General features: G+C 41.7%; 1 protein-coding gene across 2 annotated transcripts in view; it reads right to left on the minus strand.

The window, feature by feature from the left end:
- Positions 1-1,499: 1,499 nt before the first annotated feature.
- Positions 1,500-27,830, minus strand: part of LOC146867631 (solute carrier family 2, facilitated glucose transporter member 9-like) — a 348,731-nt gene continuing 322,400 nt past the window's right edge. For both annotated transcript variants that reach the window (XM_085606472.1, XM_085606473.1), the window contains exons 10-12: positions 20,703-20,778; positions 7,668-7,795; positions 1,500-3,199 (exon numbers count right to left, since the gene is read on the minus strand). In XM_085606472.1, the coding sequence (XP_085462598.1) occupies positions 2,966-3,199; positions 7,668-7,795; positions 20,703-20,778 (438 nt within the window). In that variant the 3' untranslated portion in view covers positions 1,500-2,965. The remainder of the gene's footprint in view (positions 3,200-7,667; positions 7,796-20,702; positions 20,779-27,830) is intronic.

Below are 27,830 nucleotides of genomic sequence, written 5' to 3' on the forward strand. Positions count from 1 at the left end.
TATTTTGCATTTTTTCACCACCACGATCTTTGCACCTCTAACTGAGACCCTTCTCAGCATGCCAACCTTTCCTGTGCAAAAGGTCAGTTCTCATTCTAGGTCAGCCAATCCCCCCACAGCACCTATCTCAAAAATGTTAAAGTCAGCCTCAAATCAAAGAGACATTCAATACTCAGTTTGGTTACATTGTCAATACATTCCACTATTACCTCTGTATACTCCACCCCATCTTCATTTTCATCCATGGAGTGACTATTGGTAGAGGAAGCACCATAACTCCCATCTTCACTACATGAGCTCATTAGTCTGGCAAAAAAGATCCCATAATTTAATTCAGAACAATGATGCCAATTCAGTAACCAGCAGAAGCCATAAGACTCAATCCCCACAGCCCTCAGTTATCTGTATAGCCTTCCTGTCACCTACAAGACCCCTTACTTCACCCACAAATGAATCCACATAACGGAATCCACATACCTTAGTAAGAAAATGATTCAGTGTACCCTTGGAGAAGAGACGTGGGCCGGGGAGGCAGAGCCTGACCAGATTGGGGCCAGCAGGGAACGCCTACCGCAGGAACACCATGAAGCGTGAGGCAAAAGCCAGCGAAAGTTACACACAGTGATTGGCGCGCGTGTTTTTAACCGCCCAATAGAAGAAGGGCGGGGGGAGTAGGAGGTCAAAAGGAAGGGCACGAGACCCCGTACCATAATTGAGCCTCGCTGTTGAGCCCTTCCACCCACACCAAAATTGCAGATGTCGCAGCCTCAAGGCCTGAAGAGAAGGGCATGGCGGAGGCAGCACAGAAAGATACCCAGAGAAAAGAGTAACCTAGGAGGAAGAGCAGCTCAAACAGTGTCCCTGGGATGAGACCCGACAAGGGCACTAGGTCGTAGGCAAATGGTCAGCAAGGGTCCAGGGCAGGCGGACACTGCACTTGCAGCCCGGGCCAGGTCTGACGCTCGCTCACACAGACTGGCAGCAAGGGAAGCATAGAATCCACAAATACCTACGAAGGGGCCTTCGCTCAGGGTTAGTGCTGTCAACCAGAGATAGGGTCAACAAGAGGAGTCAATGTTTTGATATTGACAAATGTGATGTTTAACAAGTAAGCATGGGGATTGAGAATGAGCAACCAGTAAGTTGCAAAATGTATGACCCAGGTATTGATATAATGTGTAATAAACTGTGGCCATTATGCACCATAAACTGTTCCCCATGTGATTTAAGAGGAGGGGAGAGGGTGCACTGTGTGGCCGAGAAGGAGGGTGTGAACTTGCACATCTGGGAGGGGTTCCCCTTCACTTTTCCAACTAACTCCTATGACAGCTTCTCCAACCACACTGATGCTACACCTCAGTCTAAGGGCAAAAGTTACCGAATGTCCTCCCTGTGATCATGCATTCCCAGACCAACCAGCTTGACTTCAAAAAGAAAAAAATTAAAGTCCCTCTTTACCCAGTCTTTTTTACTCCTCAATAAAGATTGCCTCGAAACTATTTAATGTACAGTCATTTATTTACACTTTCGTTCATTTACAGACAGTAAAATAATACCATCAACCGGGGTTTACACATTTGATCTCTAGTGCAGATGTGGAGGACAATGACCTGGATAAATGGTCAGGTCTGAAATCGAGTTTAAAGGCTAGGTTTAAAAAAAACATACCCATAGACAGCTAATTATAATGGGAACAAAGTATAGACCTGTCTCCTGCATTTGTTGCTGGAAACATTTAATAGATATCAATACTTCCCATAAATACTTACCTGTTGCATTGTCTGAAAAGAGCATTCTCACTTTGTTTAGAACAGCACAGTGGAATGGGTTACTTGAAGTGGTCAGAAAACGAGATGTGGCTGTTTCTGTATTATCAGATGTGTGTTCCAACAGTGATGCACAATGATCATCTTCTGAACAAAAATTTGATCAGCAACTTTATGTAAAGGGAGGTGAATTATGATATTCATGAAATAGAGTTTGATTTAGTTGCCACCTCTCTTAATTTCTTTATACAACCATTCAATCTGGATTTTGAGACGGGCACAACTCCTTTGGAAAATAACCGGTCTAGTAACAGCCTAGCCTAGTGGGTTTCCTTGGGTCATTAGGTCATTGAATTGCTTGGTTGGTTCACTTCAGTGGGCAGGTACTTTGAATGCCTAGTGTGTTTACTTCCGCAATCAGGTACCTCAATAACCTGTGTGCTTACTTAAGTGATCAGGTACCCGGATTACCTGGTGGGTTGCCTTATGTGATCTCTAACTAAACATTGGGAGGCAAACAGCTTGTTACCTGGCAAAAAATAGTTGATTCCATCAATATGAAAAGGTAGCAAGAAATTTCCAACAGGCAAATTAATAAAAATTAGGACTAACAGATTATGGTCAACACAGAAGATGGGCTATATTGTAAGATAAGGTACTCAGCTCTGTAGGAGTACCAATAGCTGGTCACGAATACCACCATCTGTAGAATCTCAGTGAGCCTGATAATGCATCCGAAAATATGATAGGTGAACCAGAAGGAAACAAGTTTTTGCTAAAAATTTATTTGAGGTAAAGCATTTCATAAGTTATCATCCACTGGATATTTAGGGCTTTGGCATTCATTATAAATTGGCCTTCTTATTTCAACAGTACATTATAGAACAAATTATTCACATTGCAGTGGTTGGATATGTAATGTTCAAATTAAAAGCTTACAGCACACAACGTTTTGTAATTCACTCCATGATCCCAGATTGGTTACTGGCATATCTGCCTATTAAAATGCCACATTTCATTGAGTACACAAGTGAAAGCAATATGCCACCATAGCCTTCTGCATGAATGTATGCATTGTCAGCATTCCGTCCATCATTTGTTTGTTGTAACACCATAGCCTTCTGTGAACAGTCTTTGGTATGCTGTGTAGCAGGCACACCACGTTGACTAGCGATGATGAATCTGGAAGTCGTAATAGGTCATGGTCCGGATCTGGAGATCTCCAGTGAGTTGCTATCTAGGGCACCATATCCATTGTACTTACTCATTTTCAGTTCCTCAGCAGACAACCGCGTGTATGCAGAAGGTTCAAACATTTGGCTAATCTCCATAAATGTTTTATTCTTGGTTTCCGGGATGATGAAGAAGACATAAAGTGCTACCAGGAAACAGATCCCACAGAAAACAAGGTAGCAGAAAGCCCCAGCAGACATCTGCAACACCAAGACATAATTTTTTTATATTTATGGAAATACAGTTAACGTGTTAAGACAACACCATTGTAAAGAGGGTACTGGGCCTTTAATAGCTAAGTAATGCAAACTATTTTCAAGTATGTTTACTGAATACTAATACACTGTGATCCACTTCAGCCATTTGTAGCATTTGATCAAATGCAAAAACGATGGAGCCATCAAACCCAAAGAAAAACCTCTGTTTTTTAATAAATACTAAAACGAGTTAAAAATGAAATCTTAGAATCAATAGGACAGTGAATTGGAGACGGTTGCAAACTGCTGAAAAGAGTCAAAGCATTAATCAAGCATCCCTTTCTCTAATAAATGTACACAATTCCACTATGTGGCCTTACAGCAGCGTCCACTGAACTAATTGCAAGGCTTTTTAACTTGCCTCAAACTCACACTAGCATTTATTTGAAAGTCCAGGTTTGTGGTGTAGCTGGGGTCCAACAGTAATGGGGCATAACCCCATCCAGTATATCTCACTCAAGAAAATCCAAGGCTATCCTGAATAGCTTCGTTTTTAGGACTTTGCTCACGCACAAATAGTTTGCTTCAGTCCTAAAGTTGGGCATTCCACAGCACTTCCAAGGATCTACCTCAGTGTTGTGGTTGTGCACAACATTTATAGAGTTGACCAAGCAATAGATGGGACAGGAACGGGACAGTGCCAATCCTAATATTCTCTTGAAGTTGTGATTTTTGATTGAAAGACATGAATTCACTGCGCTATTCTCAGGAAGGACATTTCTTTTCCTCCTCAAGACTTCTGGACTCTTCAGTTATTGGAAACTACAGATCTTTCTAGATTTTTTGGAAGATTTGCCAATGTGTTTCATGAAGTTTGTCTTCAACACCCATTCTATGGCTTTATACTAGCCCTCTTTTGTAGTGTGTAGTTTATGTTCTCCTTGGACGCTAGCATCTTGCTCCATCTTCATTCACATTGGGAACATAGTTCAGCTAATTCTATTTTGTTTCACCAGTTGATTAGTTTACTCCCAATTTCAAATGTCCGAGTGGACACACTTGTTGAATGAATCGGTAACGTGGAGGTAGAAAAGTTCTAGTTTGGATTCTAGGCCTGGAGACAAACAGGTCTCTGGGTGAAATGCTCTAACTCGTAATCCTGATTGGCTGGTAAGTCCCAGTGTTGGCCCTATCAGAATTACAATGGCACTCTGAATAAGTCTCTACATTTAATATGTGTAATGATGTGTGGATTGGGCCATTTACAACTTGGCTAAAGCACCAGGCTGGCGTATTTCTCATGATGTTTGGATTGTGTTTAGGGTTAGGTCTATCTTCAGTGGTTAAAATCTCCCGCTGTTCGAACTTTGTGCTGTAGACTGGATAAAAAGGGCTATTTATCAGAGTTGGTTTCGAAAAAGGTATGGTTTCTCAGTGGAATATACCACTGGAATTTTAATGAGCTCTTTGGGTTGTTAGTACATAGAGGTGCTACACATTCAAAAGAGGTATACAGTGTAATTGGCATCTCCATGCAGGAAAGCTATGTGTTATGATGGGCTTCCCGGTCTCTGTGAAACATGTTGTAGTTTTGGGGCATCAATTTGTCAAAGGTTGTGACAGAACCATCTATGATCCAAGATTGTTATCGGGAACATATGTAGATAATTTGTGCAGATAAGATTGTGAACCTCAGCTGAATGTCTGAGCAGTTCATTAGAAACTTGGTATGGATGAGGCACACTTTCAGGGTAGCATTGATAGCTTATGGTGCTGCATGACTTAATATGTTTGAACTCTGGTTCGTTCATGCCCTTACATGAATCCAGTAAATAGTGGTGCATGCTCTGGGAATTATTGCCAGTAATAAATGAATGGTCTATGTTTTTTGGACTGATCAGGCTCTTGCGATGGTCAGTCTGGTGCCCCTTGGTTAACTGTTGTTGGTAGGTCTGGTTGTGAGGGAAGATGGTCTGTCTTGCATGGTTCATGGTTAATGGATTCACTACCCTTGTTCTACTTTCTTTGCAAGGGTTGTTTTAGACCTCTTATGGTTGTGGAAGAGCTCCTCAAAAGCATTGAAATTTCTATTATTGGCTTTGGTCATGATAGTGTCATTAGAATAGACATGTATATCATTTTTCTATTACCGCAACCTTAAATCTGTCTTGAAATTTCATGCTCCTGGAGCTGGTTAACTCAGAAAAGCAGGCTTCACTCTAGGTTTAACACTCCAAGGATAAACAAAATACCTCTTTTGGCCCTGACCTTTTGCACACCGCTAAAAAGGATTCTGGGATTTTCTTACCTTTTTTGTAGAGAAATTCAATGGATAGTTAATGGTACAACTCATTCCATTTTTTTTCTTAAGTTATGTTCCCAGACATACTCAAGCATTACTTGAGAAGATCCTAGCAACCAACTACCGGCCTGATTTAGAGTTTGGCAAACAGAGTACTCTGTCACAAACACACCGGTGTACCCACTCACCAAACCCTTAGCCTGCCCACCTCATTTAGAGACAGGCAGACCTTCAGTATGCCATCAACAGAGCCCACACGTTGGGTCTGTCGACACGATGACGGCCTAACTGAGTAAGGGCTATTGGAGGTGGGATGTTGCACACCCATCCCATTTAGATAATTTTTTTCTATCCCTCACTGACCGAGGGAAATTTTTTTTATGACCCCTGTTAAAATAGAGGGGTCTAATAATAAAATGGAGAGAATGCCAGCAGGGTTTTTTCAGTCCAAATGAAAGCCGGGACTTTCAGGGCAATAAAATCACCAGCTGAAAACGTTGGCCTATGGGTGCCAGAGCAATTGATACTCTAGGACATCCTCCTTTGTTTTAACCTTTCAGAGAAGCCCTAAGAATAAAACGTGAAAAAACAAAAAGGTGCACCATCAATCATTTTAAACTGCTATTAAGATCAGAGAAAAGGTATTCAAAGTACTCCCTCCAAAAGTGAAGATATAACTGCCTGGTATGGACTGTAAATACAGGTGAAGACTATTATGAAGCATGAAACATAGGTGCCAAATGAATGCCTGGCACCAGTTAGCTGGTGGGGGTGGCTCCCAACCCCTCCCTTACTAGTGGGATAAAAGTTCTCGGGGCCAACCCTACCCACTTTTACAGGCGTTCCTAGTTGCCTTACTGCAAACAGGCTGAAAATGCCCATGTGTCAGGGCATTTCCAAGATGGTGAACGTTTCAGCCAAACTAAACTTGGGTTTTGAGGGCTGGGTGTGTGTGTGTGGTAGTATCATAGGGAAATCACCAGTGTCCTTCCAAATTCAACATACAAATCCAGTTTGAAGCAGGTACTGTACCCACAACGAACCAAGAGATAGAGGTCTGGGTAGACCAAAAGCAGCGTCCTTCAGCATTCAGAAAGAGGATCCACAAGAACTGTCTTGCTAGCCTGTTCTCTACCTTTCAAGTGTGCCCCCAAGTTTAACATTTGGCTTAACAGATATGCCAAACAGGATTGGAAAGAGCGGTGCCACAAGATGCTTACAGCCCCCACTCTAAACATTCTGTTGAGCTCAGCAGAATCAGCTCTGGCCATTCAGTACAGCCTAGTGCTTGCTCTTGGGAGGCATTACAGACCTCGTTCACACCTTTTGAAGATGGAACGCAGGCTAAGAGATGACAGCTAAGAGATTAGCCTTCTAACTGTTCAGTCAGGTAAAGGGTACATTTCTAAAAGTTTTTTTTCCTCAATATGTATTACAAATCAGACTTCCCCATTGATTTGGGTTTTTAGTACCTAATAAAATTAGCGACTCAATTATTTTTCTAACTGGTCCCATTCCAGATATACAGTATTAGTATTACATTCTGCACTCTGGTTTTCTACCTAGGACAGCTAGGCCTGCCACAGCAGAAAACATTTTTAGGGCCTTGTCCCTGTCTGGACATGCCAACTTGAGGTTTTTGAGTTGGGTTTTTATGCTTGGGCTCTGCAATTGAGTCATCGAAATGTTATGTTCCCCCACCCCCATGCAAAGTATGTGGAGGGGTCCTAATTTTAGGTCACACTAAGGAATTTAAAAGAAAGTATTTTTTTAAATGTGCATGGACGAAAATTAAATCATAGAAACGTATAACAATTCTTTAAGTGTGTAGTCCCAGAATACAGTGCAAACATGTTTCCAATGTACCCACCTTGGCCTGGAAAGGTGCTTGGATGCTTTGCTTTTCTTGAAACTTGTGGTATACTTTCATAGCAAATTAAGAGTAAGAGCTAACCAACAGGATTTTATATACGTAATCCTCATTCCATCTTTTAGGCTACAATGCAGACCAAAGTAAGTAGAAAGAAAATCTCATCTGCAAATTGCTTTCCATCTCATTGAAAACACTCAACAAAAAACACATAGAAATGAGGTTCTATAGACAGCTATATTTGCCAAAATATTTACATTCAGAAGCTATGTGTTAAATACATGGAAAAACAATATTACCTGGAGGAATGGGAAGACAAACCCAACAGTGAAGTTCGACAGCCAGTTCAGGGATCCACCCACGATGTAAGCGGCAGACCGGTGAGATTGCTTAAAAAGCTCACCAGTCATTATGAAAGGAATTCCAGCTTTAAAAAGAAAACACAGCAAAAGAGAGAACGTCATTTGGCAAATAGCTAATCAAATAGCTCATCTACAACTATAGCATATGCAATCTTAGCATTCATCTTGTGTGGAATTTTCTTTCCAACATAACTTCCATGCAAATATTCTTTTGGCATCATTTACATGTATGCAGAAAATTGGCTTTCATGATTGGTTCATATATGTAATTTATTATGGGGTGGAACAATGACTAAACGTGGTAGAGTTGCGACACCAAAAGACCAATTGACGGTCAAAGAATTTGGAAAATTGATTGATAATGCAAAGTGAATGATGAACGCATTCAATCTATTTTTAGAGATCAGTGCAACTTGAATTAGGCCGCAAGCAAACAGTGATTAAAATCCTGGCCAAAATATAAAACCTCTTTAGGTGCATTTTAATACTTGTTTTATGTTCCTGATCCGGAGTACCAATGTTACTACTTAGGATGCCTTTGAGATCTCCATTATTGCATTATCATGTCAAATGGGCAAATATACGTTCATATAGTAGGTGCCACTTTGAAATTATGGAAGTTGCCTCATTAGGTTATGTATTATTTTTGCGTTCAAAGTATTTGACATAGTGTAAACGTTTTCTGTGGTCTCTGTTAATGCAAACTCAATTCGAAAAGCAAAACATACATGGGCTTTATACCTCTGTTCAATTATTAAACAATTGCATTAGGGCGATTTTAAAAAGTGTTGCTGAACTGTAAATAATTTTGATGAATTTGTTTTTTTACCATAAATTTTAGAGGCAGCTCATATTTATTTATTTATTTATTTTAGCAACTTGTAGAGCGCCTGGTGACCCGAGGGCATCCCCGCGCTGTGAAGATTAAAACCTGCTGAGGGGGATAAGGGCGAAGGGTTTATTTAGGAAACAGGAGGGTTTTAAGTTTTTTCCTGAACGTCAGGTAGTTGGGCTCCAGTCTGAGGGAGCGTGGGAGGGAGTTCCAACCAGTGGACGCTTTTACAGAGAAACGTCGGCCTCCGGTACGTGTTCTCTTGAATTTGGGGATGTTGGCCAGGTGCTCGTTCTCAGACCGTAGAGCTCTCGGTGCTATGTAGGGGGTGACCAAGCCGCTGAGAATCGCAGGTCCCGATCCATTGATTAGTTTATGGGCCGTGCACATGGCTTTAAATTCCACCCTTTGGCGGACTGGGAGCCAGTGCAGAGCCTTAATAGCGGGTTTGGCGGATACTCTGGGAGGTACGCTCATGATTAGGCGAGCTGCTGCGTTCTGGGCTCTTTGCAGTCTCGCTAAGGTAGCTTCCGGCGCACCTAGGTAGACCATATTGCTGTAGTCTAACCGCGACATTATGAGGCCCTGAACTAGTAGTTTCCTGGACACGGGCGGTAGGAGGGGGAAGATTTTGCGGATAGTCCGCAGAAGCCCAAGACAGGTCCCGGCCGTTTTGGCCGCTTGGGTCTTCATTGAGAGGTCGGGTTCTAGCCAGACTCCGAGGGTCTTGATTTCGTGTTTCGGGGAGGGGATTTCCCCGAACACGTCTGGCCAGATCGCCGGGGGGATGGTCGCCCATTGTTTGCCCATGAGCATCACTTCGGTTTCTAAGCATTTACATGAACTGCAGAGTCTAATAAGCACAAATACACTTAAATAATATATTTAATTCATTTTAAAGGGGCAGTCCAAGAGGCATTACACTTATTTCCATTTATCTTTAGTAAATGTTAGAATGTAAATTAATCAAATTACTAAAAGATGTCAAAGTTTTTAGGGCGAGTTTTGTTGAATGGGAATAGGTTTTATGAACTTCTCCAATTCCTCATAACCGTTTACTGGTCAAGGGCATTTAAAACTGTTATTTGTGTAGCCATCCGTGAGCTTGGGGACCACAGTGCAGATAGCAGTGTTACTAGTCACGCAGCCCCGTCCAAAAAGAAGAACATAAAACGTTTAATGGATTCTTTCCTTTCATTCTTGCAGAATGTCCAGCCCCAAACAGTGATTTCACATTATGCAACAGTAAAACATGAGTATATATAAGTAAGGACTCGCACACAGCAAATATAAAACATTGGTGATTAATAATGTAATTTTGCTCAATAAGTAAAAATGTAAAAGTAGGCTTGTGAAAGTCCAAAATTCAGCATAACTCCCTCTCCACCTATTGTAGGACTGAACTAAATCAGTAAACCAGTTAGAAAGCGTTTGAGGCTATTTTTTTGATGGTAAGACGTTTTGTTGTGTCAACTTAATTTCCAGCTCGTTTGCCTACTCTTATGTGTTACATTTTTCTGTCTTTATTTTGACAGTAAACTCTTAGACTTCAAATATATAATTAGATCAAAGTATTTTTGGTAGCTGGTTGTCTGTATTTCCCAAATATCAATTTACAAGGGTGGTTTGGTGTACCATGAGAGAGATTGACATCGATCAGACGCCACCAAGGCACTAGCCTCTCCAAGTGCTTGCTAAGAATGGTTGGATGTCTGGAATCTAAAAGATATTTGCATTCCTAACCTAATGCAGCAAGGGCAGAAAGCGTGGAATGGGTGGTGGTGTTGGGCAAGCAATATGAAGGATAAAGTCCGGAGGAAAATCAGGGGATAGCTGTACAACTAGCCAGGTTGCAGTAGCGCACAGTAAGTACTGCCTTCACACAAGGTCTGCAACGTAGCCGAGGCAACACTTGGTGCTATATTAGAACATCTAGTAAGGCACGAAGAGGCAATCCACCAGGACTTGCCGAAATCCCCCCTCATCAGTATTCATGAAACACTAACTTGTGTGAATTCTTGCTAATACCTGTGATTGCAAAGACTGCAGACTGTAAGGAACACAAGACTAGTGTTGCACCCACAACTTGCTGTTGTTGCAACCACAGCCCCTTCAGGTGCAATACCACCAAAGCGGCACATCATGAAAAGACATCGGGCATGCGTGCGGTGATCCATTAGAATGATGCCTGCTCGTTCCAATGCCAGCAGCTGCCATTCACACAGTGGAAGCTTTCCATCTCTGACAGCATCCACTTTGTGAACTGTTTATGACAGACGAAGGCTGGTGCAGTCTTTCAATGCTCTACTGCCACAGGAGCAGTATGAACCCTTCAACATATATCCTTGCAAGTAGCAAGGGGGGGTTTCTTAGGCCTTGTGAATTGTAAGGAGTTCCCATACAGACATTGCGAATTGTGTTTTTTTATTTGCAAGACCTGCCAATTTGCACAGCAAATGGCTTAGCACAAGCAAAAAAATCAAGTTGTTGGCAGGGATGAGACAACAAGGCTAAAGTATTACACAAGTGGGATAGAAAGTGTTGGGTGTTCTGCTCGCATTGATATTGAGCACGTACAACCGAAGTGTGATCCTTATGTGCAATTAATGAACAATTCTGAAACAGGTTTGTTCACCTAACTGCAACTTAAGCCCTCAAAAGCTGCATTCCCTTAATGCAGATTTCTCAATCTAATTCATGATGTTCTAGATTTGGAAAGTTTACTTACAACTTCAGAAAATCACCATGGTGGCGAAATTGTTGCACTCATAAGTTTAGAGTGAAGGGCAGGATTATGGGCATTTCAGTATGGGCCACTCTGAAAAAAGGTATGTGAAACAGCACAACCTCATAAGTTTGTGGGTGTTCATAGTTCTTACAGGTATCACCCCCCAGATATTAATACAAATATGTATATGCACTTAGTGGGATCGAAATGTACTCCAAGTAAAGGTGTAAACCAGCATCACAAAATTGTATACGCAGCAACTGCTGTCTTTGTGAAAGAGGTCCAGTGTGATTTTGTCCTGGGTGAAACTCACTTTTCCTTTAGGATTCTCAATATAAATGTAATTGGAAAAAAGAGTGCTTCAAGATATTGCAGAGTAGTATGCCACTTTCAAATGTAAACCTCTACTAAAAAGACTTTTAGAACGGAAGTTACAGTTCCAAGAACCCCCAAATATGCGACTTCCTTTATTTGTCTCTAACATAATATGGCGCACATCAGCTTGAAAGGACATTTTGAACTGCATTTGCCTACTATGGCACCAGGGTATACAGACACTAAGCTTCGAGGGCCGTGGGAGTGTGCGCTATCTCGTTGCCTCAATGAGGACACATTTAGAAACCTCACAAAAATTCTAAAGAAAAAAAAGATGTAATTTTGTTTTGTGCTTTGTAAGGCGCCGGTTGTCATTTTGTGAGTGCAGAGTAAAGTTGTGGGGAAAAGGAGCAAGAAAAACCAGGAGAGCATGAAATTATCGGCTGGTTAAGAGTCCAGGATGGTAGGAAAGGGTGGGCACGACCATGGAGATAGGATTCAGACAAATGATTTTTGGAGAAGTCTGGCTTTAGGAGTTTGGTTCAGCTCTGCGTTGTAGGTCCAGGATGTTCCAAGACTCAGTACCCCACCACAAAACCTGGTCACGCAGGCACATGTAAATAACTGATCTTACCACAGATGTCTCTGGTATTGGCAGGAAGTAATAGTTATCCATTGGACAATGGATTTGCTTTGGTACACGGTGGCTGCTTTAGAGGCATCTAGGCCTATTCCTAGTGCTTTGGCAGGAAGAGCCCAGTGCATGAGCCAGGCAACTCCATTCAAGCATCAAAAGGAGGACTTGCATTCTGAAGAGATCTAGAAGCTCATATCTTGAGACTAGACCTACCTGGTTTACCAGTCTTTCGCATCCCCTCCCTACCGTTAGTTCTCAACAACTCATTCAATGCTAGTTGTGTTTCACTATAAAGCAGCTCAATGCCCTAGTGGCTACGATTGGAATATATATATCTTCATGAACATAAGTAAAATTAATTGGTAGACAGCATGGGCTCTTTCCTTGATAGAAGCAACACACGTGGAAGGAGAACAGAGTGAAGCACACATTGCAAACGTAGGCACCGCAACGTACTGTGAACGCAGTAAAACAGAAAGGATCAGGTGGTAGAAGAGGGAGTGGAGTAAAGATAGGGAAGCAGATCGGAATGTGAATTATGTAAAGGCAGGAGAAGGGTGTCTGTGATAGTTGTCAGATGAGGCAAAGATGTTTATATGGTAAACTTGGGAGGTATTTTTAAAATCTGTGCAGTAGGAAGAAAGTCCCTGAAAAAAGGGTCGATCTTTAGGAAGAAAGCACTTTTGCAAAATAAATGCCAGACTTATCACCCTTTCAGGTTTGTGGATGGTGGTCAGACTTAAGGAAACGATCTTGGATATTTTTTAAAGGACTGGAGTGTGATTTTAAGGAAAAGGATTTTGGGTCTGAGAAAACCTTGGGGTTTTATTACCATGTTAAAGTATCTGGAGTCTCTGAACAATTGTAGTGTAATCATTTAATGGAGAAATTTTAGATCTGCCTAGGGAAATTTGTATTCTTGCAATGACTAATTTATGATGATAAAGTGTCAGATCATTCCCTAATCATCAAATCTGACCCACTGTATGGGCTGGAGTAATTAAACTGCTGTACATCAGTTACTCTGCTGTAATTTAGGCGCATCAAGATTTGCCAAGGAGAGGTATAAGGGTTAAACATCAATCATGTGCTTACATTTTCAGTGTTTAAGTGCTACATTTCACTAAAAAGCCGCGGTTTGAGCTCCCCGGTCACCCAGCGAGACCAATTGGCTTTACCCAGAGACGAGGAAACGCTGCAGCAATGAACTTATGAATGCATAAGTGCACCCGGCACTCCGCGGGCTCCAATAAGCACCATCCCCTAGATTAAGTTGAAATAAACAAGGACTCTGGCTCCCTTTTGTTTCAATGTAATGAATTTAATGAGCTTAGGAGAAGTTAAGGCGGCAGTTCATTATTTCCACATCACGCTGGATAGAGGACACTTAATATAGAAAAATTCATGCAGAACAAAATCTGAAATGGTGTTCACAGTTCACCCGGGTTTTTTTCAGCCTCGTTGTTTTAAAAGTCATATTCATCATTGTTTATGAACAATGAGCCATAAAAATCCTAATTAAAGATGTAATTACACTGAATAAATTCTCAACAGAAAATGAATTATAGATTTGTTGGAGGCACTGCTAATACATCAATTGGATAAACCACTCCAGTCCTCATCCATCATTTTTAGATAGAGCTGGCAAAGCTTATTATATTGCTCTACTTTCCACGGATGTATTTATTACAGTGAGACCATAGTACCTTTCCTCAGTTCTGTTCAGTTAAAACTAATTTAATCAAAAATTACAGAATTTCACTACCAGGGCAAAACTAGTGTAGAAGGATAGCTGGACTGTTCACAATGCTTTTCTTTAGTTTATTTGTTCTGCTCCATCAGCTGCTAATGAAAGAATCATGTAGAACAGTCAGTGATTCCATATGGTAGAAAGTGATACTCGACCATGCAGGCCTCAACAAGAATGGGATAGTGCGATGGGCTGAAGCGTTGGCTGCTGGGAAAAAGTGATCAACAAGTCATGAGGTTCAATCCGAACAAGGTAGACTCCGCACTCCATCCTTACAAAGGACGCATCATTACGAAGGACAGTAAACAGAGTACCATTAAACTGGGTAATGGAAACATATGTTATGCACAGTGGTTAGGCAAAGGTTTGGACGAAAGACGAGACGCTTTATTAGGAAGAGAGTGAGTGGGTAAAGCCACGTCCTTGGCATCTTTCCTACAAGTAAGGCACATTTGATGCTAGCAACAAGCGCTGCAGACAACAGATGGTAACATGAGTGTTAGGGGGCTTTTGAAGGCAATTTTGGGAATGTGCCCATGTTCTCGGTGCCCTAGACCGCAACATGTCACTCATCACTGGTGGACAACTGAAAATGATTCATTTCTGCCTAGTTGACCAAATGAGAAGTCAATAGTCATGGGAGAAAATATGCTTAGCAATTATCATAGGAATGTATATTAAATAGACCAGTGCAAACTCGATGGGGTTTTCAGCCCGAATGCAGTATGTGTGTTTGGGTATTAATAGAACACAAACTAATGCCGTAGCTTTCTGGTACTTTGAGAGAAGGGCACAAACTAGTACCTGGACTGCATAAAGATGGGACAGTCAAGCTTTGAGGTTCTGCTGGTAAGGCTTCAAGACATTTTCTAACCTCAATTGAACAGAAAACTGCCAACTTTTAGCAACTGCCATGGGGAGAGCCCCTAAACCTATTAATTATTAAAAACAAGCAGGAACCACCAGAAGTCCCTGAAGAGAGGATGCAAAAGGATGAGCCATGCTTTACTTTGTTTATCTATCAGTAAGAAAAAGCAGGAGTTCGTGTGATTTCGTTTATGGACAATAACTTGAGCCAAATGGGTTTTTAGTTCTCAGTTACAGACCACTTTTGCTGTCTTTCGTCAAGTCTATTGTATTTTATACTTTTAATAGATACTAAGAGTGGACTTTGGGTAAGCCCAATTCAAACCACTGGCTATTTGTGTTCTTTCTTTTTCAGTCATTGGCTTGAGACATGGTCACTCACATCTTAGATCAGCCCACAGGAGATTGGCTCTCTGAGATCTATGCAGTGTAAGTGAAACTTCTTTCTCTTCCTCTGGCTAGTCTTAGCCACACTACTGTTGATAGTGCTTTTGCTTCCCATTCTCTGCCCACACAGGGGAAGCCATCTTCTTTACATGTGTTCTGCAAAAAAAAAAAAAAGGCAAAACTAACCAAGCATTGGCAAAGCCAATAGCTCTGCATGCTAGAGTCACAAGCAAGCTGAACTGGCTTTGACAAGGGTACACTAATTAGAGGAAATGTGCTTTTGAAGGCTCCACTCAACAAGGCAGCAGCCCCTTCAACTGGGTGAATCCAGTTGAGGATCGTCCACAGACTTCTAAAACCTAGCACAAACCAAATGCTCCACGCAGATGTTAACTAGAGGGGAAATGGGATGGATCTCTGGGAGACACTCTAGTTTGGGTTAGAACTACAGTGGAGGTTACATCACCCCTCGGGTCCTATTGGCCAGAAACAATTTACACTATTCTATTAAGATCCCTCTGAAGCCTTCTAATTTTAGAAGTACGAAGAAGAGGGCATATTTGATGGTGTTGAAGTCAAATGACCGGTCCAAGAAGACCAGTTACTCAACACCATCCATCATAGACAAAGCAATGGCAGTAAATCTGTGGAAGTTCTTAGGGACTGCTGCCTCACTATCTAGAAGTGCCAGTAGGGGAAAGGACTCCAGAATAAACAATCATGCGGGAGAGGATGTTGAATACATCAGTCCAGAAATTAGCAATAGGTGGACAGGTCCAGGTCAGGTGCAGCAAGTCTGTCATAGGGAATCTACAGTTAGGACATGGGGATGAGCTTGAAGAGTCGAGTTTAGCTAAGCCAGCAGGAGTTGAATAAGAAGTCTGCTCACAACAGTAAACCAGTCTCCGTCAGCAATTGGCTGTTCTAGATCCATCTCCCGCTGCTGCAACACCCTGCCATCATGGGCACGTTTCTAAGAACCATGTAGGCATGGTAGAGCTTGGTTACCCTATGGGTACCCTCCGAGTCTGTAATTAACTGTTTAAGGAGAGAAAAATAATTGGGGCAAGATGATACGAGTGGATGCAGGAGCCTAGTGTATCATATAGTCGTCAGAATACGAACTGATTCATGTATGGAGCATCAGCGAACCCAGGTCCGAAAGAGTAAAGAAATTTATCACCCATCGTATGAAGAGTATGTTTTGTTAATGTACAGGTTTTTCTAGTGTCAGAGGCAGCCATGAGTTGCACGAAATGGGAAGTTCGAGAGAATAAAAGTCACACCCCAAGACAACAGCAAGCTTCCGCCAAGCCCAGCATACTGTAGATAAAGTCTGGATGTCAGAAGGGTCCAATTTGAGACCCTCAGGCAACAAAGCTGCCAGAGGCGTTGGGTCTGCTAAGTCATGTTCAGGTTTAGCATAGGGCAAACAGGCATCCAGGTGGTACCAATGATATGCAAATTGGGCCTGGGCTACCAAGAAATATCCATGGGTGTGTGAACTTCACTAAGACATCACCTCTGATGGTTTCCATGTTGGACACAAAGACATTGAGCCTGAAACACATGACTTTTAAAACCGAGAGCATTGCATGGACTGTGGGGTAGTTAATTAGCGCTGGAAAATCCTGTTGGGTAGCTGTGCGCTTTATAAATCACTAAATAAATAACAATAAATTGAAAAATATTTCAAACAGTTCAATTTTCTTCATTAATAGAGTAGTCAATTATTCCCCAAAAATACTGAATTTTGTAGGCAATTATAACCATTGTTTCCCACATTCATAGTTGAAAGCACAGCTGCACCGCTAGTTCTTTGCCACTACAATAGGAGATTTATCGTAATCCACCTACAAAGCATTTTATCACAATTGAAATATATTAATGGAAAGAAGTCAGTGCCTACAATCAATGCCTTGCTAGTGGATGAGAAAAGTGGATGTTTTTGCCTTAGCTTAAAACTCTGAAAGAAGTAGTTTTTCTACACTGACCATTCTTAGAGTATAAGGGATGTGACAAGGCACTCATATTTTTACTGCCTTAGAAGTCTGAGATTGTCTGGAAATGGAGAAGGAGGGCCTTTAAAAACCAAACACCTTTTAGGCCAAAGTGGAAGAATTTGGTTTGAAAAGTGTTCAAATATAACACAATAGAATGCATTTTAATCAAATATGCAACAAGGGGACACACATATTTCTTATTAATGGAGATTGACCATAATTGTAGGAGTGCATTTGAATGCCAAAGAAGTAAACATTTAGAAGTAGTGAATATGGAATGGCCACATAAGCATTAAAACAATGTTTTGGGGATTAAAGGGAGCCTTGTGACACCAATGCTTCAATGTCCATAGACTAAACAGAAAGGAACTAAGCTTAATGTTCAGCATCCATCTAGAGAAAAGAAGATTTAACGGCATCATGCCAGGTGTAACTTCTTTGGCAACGATTAACTGTTGTAATCAATCCCAAAGTCATTAATAGCATCAGTGGCTGCAGAGAAGTCAAGACAGATGAGTACCTGCAGTCCAACATTTATAACCTCTATGAACGCTATCTCAGTCCTGGAAGATAACTTGACAGTTAGGGGACCAGAAGCAGGGAGTACAGAGGAAATAGAATTACAGATCTAGTTTTGCAGAGACTGGGTCAGTGTTGTAGATATTCAAGGGACATGAGGCTAGAATGAATGTGATTGGCGGAATGTAGGTTGCAGAATACCCAGACAAGCTATCTGTAGACTGTCTGAAAACACAATCAAATTTTCTTGAGTAGCCGCTGGTGTAGGATGCTTAAGAGGACACACAAAGTCCTTCCAATGTCTGATGACAGGCGACTGCGTTTTGCCTAAGCGGACAGTTTCTTCGGAATTAGAGGCTCACAAATACATAACCATGTTAAGCTAGCCTTGAGAGCACTCTACTGGCTCCCAGTAGAATCCAGAACAAAATGTGAAATGCTCTGGATATTGCATTACACAAAGTATACTCGGGCAAAGGTCTAGGTTACCTTCAAACGTTGGCTCACTAATGCCACCTAAGAACCTGTGGCGGGCTTATTCCCAACTGATCCAATCATGGTCCTTCAGGAGACTAAAGCATGGCATAAAATCATCGGAAGTCCAAAGATGAACTCTAGAACACCATCAGAGATGTAAACATGCCAATTTCTGTCACAAATACTAACTTCTACTTCATGATACATGGAAAACTTCTTCCACTACTACAACGACTATATCACAGTGCTTGGGAGCTATTGTGAATCGATTATTGTAATACCATCTCTACTGAAGGTCTGAATGAAGAAATGACACAATTACAGAGTCTACTACAAATACGAAATCAGGCCACAATTCCAGGCTTACAAAGAACTTCACTGGCTCCCAGTTGCATAGGGAGCAACATTGAAACTGCTTTCTACTGCTTTCAGTGCACACTTTGCTTGCAAAAACTTAGAGGTGTTTTCCCTCAGTGAGCCATGTCCCAAGATCTATTGAGGCAAACCTTATTGCATACATAAGATAAAAATTCAAGAAGCACAGCAGACGTGTTGGGCACCCATCTCTGGAACTCACTGCCTTCACATCCCAGGAGTTGCCCAAAACTAACTTTGTTCAAGAGTAAGCTGAAACCAAATCTATTCAAATATGCATTCCAACCACCGACCCCCTCTTAGTTCCTGGAACAATCGCCCGACTGCCTAAGGGTGCAAGAAGTACAAACATACCATCAAGACCCCAAGTGAACAACTGTCAACTGATCCTGTCCAACCATCAACATGGTCTCGTATTTTCTGGGATTGTGAAGTAGGAATATCGCAAGATCAGATTTTATTTTTTTTCAAATCAGCAACAGCGATACAAAGTGGCTCTGATCACAATCCAGCATTCTTTGAACATTGAAATATAAATTTGGAACACCCTTGAAAACTAAACTTGATCATCTGACTTTCAACTATAATCTCTGCTGGATTTCGGACTTTTTATATATCTAGTTGACTTTGTGGACTTCGTTGAACGTTATTTAAACTATCAATATAGGTGCCCCAATGCTTTCACGTACTTATTTTCCTTATTTACGGTTAGAAACAAAAACCTGAAAAACTCAAGATATTAAATTATACTAATACAAACATTAAACAATATATTCTTACAAGCAGTATTAACATGCTCAGATGAAAATCATTAACCCATACCGTCTACTATGCATTTATAATGAAGAGAACATGCACTTGACTAAATGAATATATAATGCAATGGGCAGTATCCAAATGGTAAAGATATGAAGATTAGATCACACTAACTCTCAACATCGCTTTTTGTCAGTGCTCTGATGACCAAGCTGATATGACAGCGCTATACAAAACTCTGTATAATAACAAAATAAACTAACAAGTGTGTTTGATGTTTTATTTGATGGAATAATTAAAAGCAATCATTTTATTAAATAAAAGGAAAGTTACCTTTCAAACTGTGGTGAGAAGATGGTCGAAGCGGGGGCAGATTGATTATATGAAGTCAGGACCGCGGCCACTAATATACATTGGCGGGAGGAGCTAACCAAAAGAGCATCTGAATATGGAGGTTTATCTAATGGGAGCCATTATACATTTGTTTTCTTGGTTTAAGATTTCAAATAAAGCTAGTACCTATCTTGAGTTTGTTGTAAGATGGATGATCCTTGGAAACCCTGCAGGCTAGGGTATCATTAGAGGTCAGCAGATCACCCGCCCCCCCCCCCCCCCCCCACCCCCACCCCCATCATGACCTCTTGGCTAGGATCTAGAAAGGAAAGCTAGGAAGAAGCAAAGTTTTGTATTCTACCATGTAAGTATATTAAACATACAATCTATTAGGGAATTGCTGGCAGTGGTGTCAAGAGCCGCCAATTGTGGGGGGAGCAGAATCAGTCACACAGAGAACTGTTCACACCCAGACCTTGGCAGCTAAGAGAAGGTGAAGAAAATAAATAATATTCCCAGTATATATTTACTGAAGAAGATGGCACATAAAAAAAAAAATCAAATGATATTCCCATTCTTGCTGAATTATAGGAGGCATCCTAATTCCAAACTCCTCTCCACAAGACCATACTTGCATTCAGTGTTCTTACCTTACCTGTGGCACAAAAAGGTGTGTGGATAATGATTTATAGGATTTCTGATTAAATGCTATCATGGTTGTAAGTTAATTAGAATTCACAACGTTTTTCCAGGTACAGCACCTAGCAGGAAACGGTTGGACAATAATTGCCATCAAGGATAAATCTAAAATCTGCACCCATTCATAGGCCTCAACCTTAGGGTGCGCTTTTAAGAACGTTTTAAGAGCGGGGCCCTCAATGCAGTCAGTAATCATCTCTTCTATCAGGATGGGCTGTGTCTCTCCACCATTTTAAATTCAGTATTGAATGCTACGAAGAGGATAGCAAAAAATGAACGAAATGGAATGGTTACCTGGTCCAATGCAAAAGCCTGCAATTATTCCAATGACACAGGCTACGCTGACGTAGCGCATCCAAGGAGCCTTGTCCTTGAGGGAGAAAAAACATACAACTGATTACCATTCTAACACACAAAAGCCTCCAAGTCACTTATATACGAAAGGTCTAACCAGTGCAGTAATTTTAATTCATCTTTACAAAGATCTAACGATCCCAGTAATTGTTACAAAGTCATTATGTTGCAAACATGCCAATTTGACAGCGTCTCGATTGACTTATTGTGTAGTAGGAACGATTAGTTTTCTTTAGTACATACTGTGAACTCACTGAATCCTAGGTAAAAAGGGTTTTGCCCAGACTCACAGTTGTTGTTAATTGGAGAATCTGGGTTTGGAAACCAGATCCCCTGCGTGTACCATCTGCCGCAAAACCAGAAGGCTACATTTCATATTTGCACTAGACTATTATTTCTAATTGTACCATGTACACAAAATGCATAAATATCTGTATGAGTCATATAAAGCCATATTTTCTCTGTGAACGTGGACACACCCATTTTTCAATTTGGAATGAAGATGTCCTATGCACATATCTGCGTTTCTAAATGTCAGTGTTGCAATATCCCTGGCCGACGGACTGCTGCCCAAAGAAGGAAGCACAGATTATGGAAATTACTTTTTGCCTGCTACATCCTACAAAAATATACTTGTAAAGAAGACGTAGAGGATTTAATCTTTTCTTTAGTTTTGGAGCTGCATTTTATGCCACTCAATAAATGGAAGTAGGAGGCTTCAGCGACCAATCCTAGGACCTGTTGGATTGAACTCACATTGAGATATACTGGCCTAGGAATGATTATATACAAACAAATGATCACAGACTGAGTTAATTTCACAGAGACTCAAAGATGTACAAAGAGGTATCAATTGACTGATTTGGTACTGGAAGAAATGCTGTGCAATCTTGTGAACATTGTAGAACCCTCTAAAACTCAAGATCAACCTCAGAGTTCCTACATGCGATGGTCACTAACAGTTGTAAGTCACTTCCTGCCTGTAGTGTAAAAAGCGAGGAGCAAGTAGAAGTGTGTTCATAAGGTCACTGTGTACCTACAATGCACCGTATTCATCTGACAACCACACTGTGTCGAGCTATGAAAAGAAACAGATCATCTGCCCGAAAGATGCACACAATTAGTTTAATTTAGAGAAAATAAGCACACGCCAAGCCTCCCCCAGAAAATGAGTGACATTAATATGTTAAACATTTCTGGATTTTACACCTCGCTCTCTATTGTTCGGTCCAACATACCATTGTTTTATACACTGCATTCCCTTACTTATTTTGCCAAAGGCTTTTTTCTTCCCCAAAAATGCTTTTTTGTCTTTCTCCCAGCGATTTATTTTTGCTCTAATCATTTATTCTGCCTCAATGCCTTCTTCATGTTGAGGTGGCTTGCACAGAAGAGGGGACAGGTTTTCAACGATTTTGATTTTTGGATGGACCTCTTTGCATCAGATACCACTGAACAAAAGTCTCAACCATCCCGTTCCAAAATCCTCCCTGCAACTTTAACGCGCACGTATTTATAAATATAATATAATATGTGTTGGATGTGCAGCAGTGGAAATTATGATGATGCCCGTTTTACAGACTGTTTCAGAGCCATTTTTTCATAGCAGCGATAATGCGAACATGATCTGCCGAAATTCACTGGCATGGATAAATGCTTGGGAGATCATATAAAAAACAAGCATGCTAGCTTGCAGTTATTACCAAGCCTTTTTGATCTGGATAGAGAACTAGCCTGTAGGGGGTGTGAGCGGTTGTGGTAGGGCGCGACTGCGGTCTCATGGGTGTTTGAATGCTGTGGTAGAACGAGGCTGCTAGTATGTGAGGGCTGCATCAATAGTTGAGTGATTGCTAGCTTGTGAAGGGTATGAGAGTGCTGTTGAAATGTAGGTCATTTTGCTTTTCCTTCATAAAGGCATTAACAGTTCCCCTCATGTTTTCGTTGGGGCTATGGGTGAACAGGTCTAATGATGGACAAGCGCTTCTTTTGAAATAAGGCTGCAGCAATCATTTATAAATATAGTCTTCTTCCTCCCTCAGAGTAGATGCAAACCAGTCCAATGCCTACTCCTGGAGATGGTAGCATGTACTGGGTCCAGGCATGGTCAAGATCCTGATAGGACAGGGGCAACATAGTCAAGGAAAAGGCTGAGCAGGTGAAGTGTTCTTGGTCAGGGGCTGCAGCTGGTTTTGTGTGCTTGGTCAGTAGTCAGGCAAAGAGCATGAATTCAAGCAATAATGTGCAAGTGACGGTGCTGGAGCCAGAAGACCATGGGCTTGCGGGTGGAGGAGCAGTCATGCATCTGCAGGTCTGAGTGTGTCTAGGGGTCATCTCAAAAGCAGTCGGAGGCAACTGTTTGTGTGATAACCAATTGGAAGGTGGGGCACCCAGTAGAATACCATTAATATTCTTCTAAGCTGGAATGAATCCAGTCTTTACCACCTGGTTAGGGTTTGCCACCTGGTCATTACCGAGATGGATGGTATTTTCACGTTAAGGCCTGTTAGAAACATTGGGAATCCTGATAAAAGCCAGTATTTTCACATTTAAGTACTTCAAAGTTGTGTAAACCAATCTTAAATGATAATAATAAACCAAGTCAGAATTGCCATGTTAAAAAAAATTGAAGGGGATTTTACAGACATTCTTATTCAAATATCAGATCCTGACCCATCAATGATCTCATAACATGAGTAGATAGTATTTTCTCTATGAAAAGTGGCAACCCTATTTCAGGTACATCTGTCAATAATAGGATCGGCTAATCACAGTCTCCTCCAGGAAAAAAAAGACTATGCATTGATACCAACAGAAAGAGGAGGAAGTGAGAAGGGTGGCACCTCATTGAGTGAAACAGTGCCTTCTGAGATAGGAGTTCAACAAGCATGTCAACTACTCATATTTAAACAGGGCCTTCTCGGCCTCATTCTTCTGGGATGCCAACACTTCAAAACATTATTTATAGTAACTTTTTGTAAGTGTCCTATTAGAAGCTTCCAATTATATAAGTCATTTTGAGGACACTTTATAGAGTTTCATTTTACTCAAAATGTGCATAATGAAATTTGTTGTTTACAGTCAGGGCCGGACTGGGAACTAAAACCGGCCCTGGCAAAGTGCTCGGCCAGCCCCCCCAGGCTTCGGGGTGCCGCCGAGCTCTTTGCCAGGGCCGGTTTTCGGCCGATTTTGTAACGGGGCCAGTTTTGCAGCTATGCTGCAAAAACGGCCCTGTAACAAAAACGGCCCCCAGGGGCCCAAAACCGGCCCCCCACCCGTGGGGCGCACCGGGGGATTGCCCGGTGTCCGCTATGGCCAGTCCGGCCTTGTTTACAGTCTGCAGGATGAAATTAACTTGAATAGGGACAGTGAATGGATGAAAAAGCAAAGTTATGGAGTTCATCGTGTACCCCACAACTGGCAAATTTCATGCTTGTGATTGAGCATGATTTTTGCAAATAAAATCTGCTCGGGAAAATAAACCCATGTGTGTGTTTTAATAATTACCAACGTGTGAAAACTGAAATTACTAAAACGTAAAGACCTAGAAGGTATGCCCGAAAAATGTGCAAGGCTGCACGTATTTTTAAGAATTAGAATAACACATGTAGAATGGAAGTTTTCTTTATAGGGTTATGAATTAATTTGTGTGTCTACTATTACTGTTCTTATGTTTCCCGAACTGCAGGAATATTCAAGCACAAACACGAAAAAGCTCTTTTATTCTTCGTGAAAGTAGAGTAGACCTAGAAATGTAGAAATTATTTCTTCTCTGCTTTCCTTGCTAAAATGTGTAGGCCTAAGCAGATGTAATGGTTAAAGGATGTGCTTCCGTGCTCCTTTGTTTTCTTCATGTCGTTTCCTGATGTCCTTGTAAAGGATTACATTTACATCCTTAAAGAGTGGAGAATAGTACAACTCTTTCCAGTCTAGGCGAGGATTTAGAAAGAAACTGTTGCTATGTAGTTACCAAATATGTAATTGTAGTTTTCTTCTTCCTCTCTAGGAAGTTATACAATTTTAGACAAAGACTGTTTAGTGAAATTTGTAAAGTCATCATTAGGTGATGTTTGCCCCCCCTAGTTCTGACCAATGAGAGGGACTTGTAGGGTTTAGGAGAGTTTCTAACTTAGGTGCCGATTCTGATCCGGGTCGGAAAGCACTCCGATCCGGGTTGGAAAGCACTCCGACCGAGCCAGATCCGGAGTGTTTTCCGACCGAGCCGGAGTCCTGCAGTCCGACCGAGCGAGTACGATGCGGCCGTATGCTGCCGGACTCGGTTTGGTCGGACTCCCATAGAAGTCATTGGGAGCCGGTCGTACGACACGTACATGGGCTCCCATTGACTGAATGGGTACGTCTTGCGCAAGGGCGACCCCTACAGTGGGTACGCATTGGTGCCATCCGCACCGTACATGCCTGTGTTGGGGGGACCCTTGGGTCTCCCCCTGTGTCCGAGTCGTAGGGCTACGGGTGACAGAGGGTCCGACGCAGACCCCCCAAAGGCAACCACCCAGACATTTTGCGAGCTGGACACTCCGGCTCGCACAGGCTGTCCGACGCGTGCATCGTACTGGCTTGGTCGTAAATTGCATCCATTGCACGCCACGGTTAGCTTACGTCCGAGACGTACAGAGCGGTTCGGACCCGGAAACGACTCGATAGATGAATTTCACATAGCTCGCATCGTACTTGCTCGCTCGTACTGCTGTACGAGTCGAGCGGAAAACACACGTACGGCTCATAGTTTTTCCGGCCGGATCGCGTTCGGTGCCCTTCCGACCCAGATCACAATCGGCCCCTTAGTGTAACAAAGTTGCGAAGTCAGTTTAAAGATGTTGGTGGGAAAATGATCTTCGGCTCGTTCACATTCTGGTGACCTGTCCTGCATCCGTGGTATGCTGTATGCTGTGCTGTGCTGATTCCTGATACTGGTTGGCAATCCTGACTACGAAGAACCTTTCCCTAGAGACTTTGAACATCATCGGCTGATGGTGCTGCAACACTAATCTCCTACAGCCGTGGAGATAGATTTTTTTGACTAATTGCAAGCTGTACATTAGTTTTCTCTAATTTGCCGAGAGGTAACTAAACTGTGATTATCTTGATGTTCCTTGTTTTTCTTTTCTCTCCCCCTTCTTTCTCACCTGAATTTGATGATCTCTGAGTTACTCTGTTTGTGATAACTGTGATGTTTGCCTGTGATATTATGAACAAAGTGTTTTTCTTATGATTTGTATATGACCATTCATATTTTCTGAAATAATACCAAAAGTATTAAGAAAGAATAGTGTGTCGTTATTTCCGGAGTCAAGACTTATTTTTAGGATAACATTTGTCATATTATTGATGTTTTGTGGTGTATTCTTATGGAATAACTTTCTTCATTACAGGTCCTCATGAAGGAATGATTCTCGGAGTTCTCTACTTAGTCCCCTTTAGCTCTACCAAAAATCCAGTGGAGGACCTTTGATATTGCCAACAGATATGATAATGACTCATGGGCCCGTCATTATAGATTTTACGCTTCCTTAGGTGTTGTAAAGGCTGGTGTGGTTTATTGTAGGACCCCCCCCCCCTGCTTCTGCTGCACCACTTGTTTGCATCTCTGACTCGTAACTAACCCTTAACTATGTTTTTTTCAGAAAGAATGCACACACACACACTTTTCAACAGTTCTAGTTATTTTGAGGTACCTCTAGCCCGCAACATGCACAGTATTGTCAATGATGTCAGTTCAGTTGATATCAGCAACGTCACAGAACATATCATGAGAGTTGTAATATTTGCGGTCAATAAGCAGTGCATGGCGAGGGCGTGAGTTGTAGTTACTTGAAATAACTAACTGTTGAACCCCAGCATTTTTTTGCGTTTAAACTGCCATTTTCACCTAATCATAATGACACTTTAACTTTTGTGTTTTTCAATGAATTTCTGAGTTTTGTTTTTAATTCAAAGTGAGATAAGATTACCATTCCTAACTAAAACCACATTTTTACTTTTTTGTCAGTAAAGTTCTAGTTTTTTAACAAAAAGTAATCATTTTTTACCCTATTTAACACCAATCTCCGCAGGTAGCCAACCACATGCCACACAATCTTTGACTGTGCACAGCATAGGGTTGGCCACAGGGCCTGGCCGGACGTCAGGCCCTGCATCCAATTGTCAACACAATAAACAGTGATGTGGAGTAACAAATAAACCTGAAGTATTCATAGGATACATTCAATTACTCCTATGTAGTGGCACCTAGTCCCATCTCATTAATATGTACTTCAACAAAGTCACATACCGATGCTTACTCCTGATCGTAACCAATCTGTATTTCTTTTAATTGGTTTACTGATTAAGATCGGTTGTTCATTTTTCTTAATTCGTCCTTCATTAAATCAACATAGAACAACAACACAGTACAACTTAAGCACAAATACATACATAATTATACAAAAAGATCATTTCCTAGGTCACGAGCTGTAGTGCGAAGAGTATGCTGTTGCTGGAAATTCGCGTTGGTGAGCGATGCAGGCTGTTGCTGTCAGCGCAAAGAGCAGAGCTCCCTGGAGCTCCGCATTTGCGATCAATATGGATGGCTGCTGTCTGTGGGAGGAGCAGGCCCAGATCAATTTTCACATTGGCGGCTTTTACGGGCTATTGATTCTGGACACAAAGAGGTCACTTCACAGTCGTGAGGAGCCCAAAACTTCTCTATCTTCACCTGTTCCTCAGCAGGAGTACAATTTGATGCTAGTCAACGGTCCAAGACCCGTGTGGTCACCTTTTGGGGATCAAGATTCATTTCACCTGAGGCCAGCAGGAGGACTCAGGCAGGTCCAGTTGGTGCTGGTCCTCTGGGCAGGTGCAGGGAGACCTCTGGAAACTTGTTGTGTCCCTGTAGCTTAAACAGGAGGTTCACCAGCAGACACTTGGAGCCCCTTCTGTAGAGCCTGGGTGCAAGGCAAGGAGGCCCAATTTTTCTTCATCAGGCAGCAGGGCAGTCCTTCTTCTGAATCTTCCACAGGTCCATGAGTGTTCTGATTAAAGGTTCTAAAGATGTCACTTTTATACCTGGTG

The sequence above is a fragment of the Triturus cristatus genome, chromosome 1_2 (genome assembly GCF_964204655.1).
Source record: "Triturus cristatus chromosome 1_2, aTriCri1.1, whole genome shotgun sequence".
In the NCBI taxonomy this organism is placed as follows: domain Eukaryota; kingdom Metazoa; phylum Chordata; class Amphibia; order Caudata; family Salamandridae; genus Triturus; species Triturus cristatus.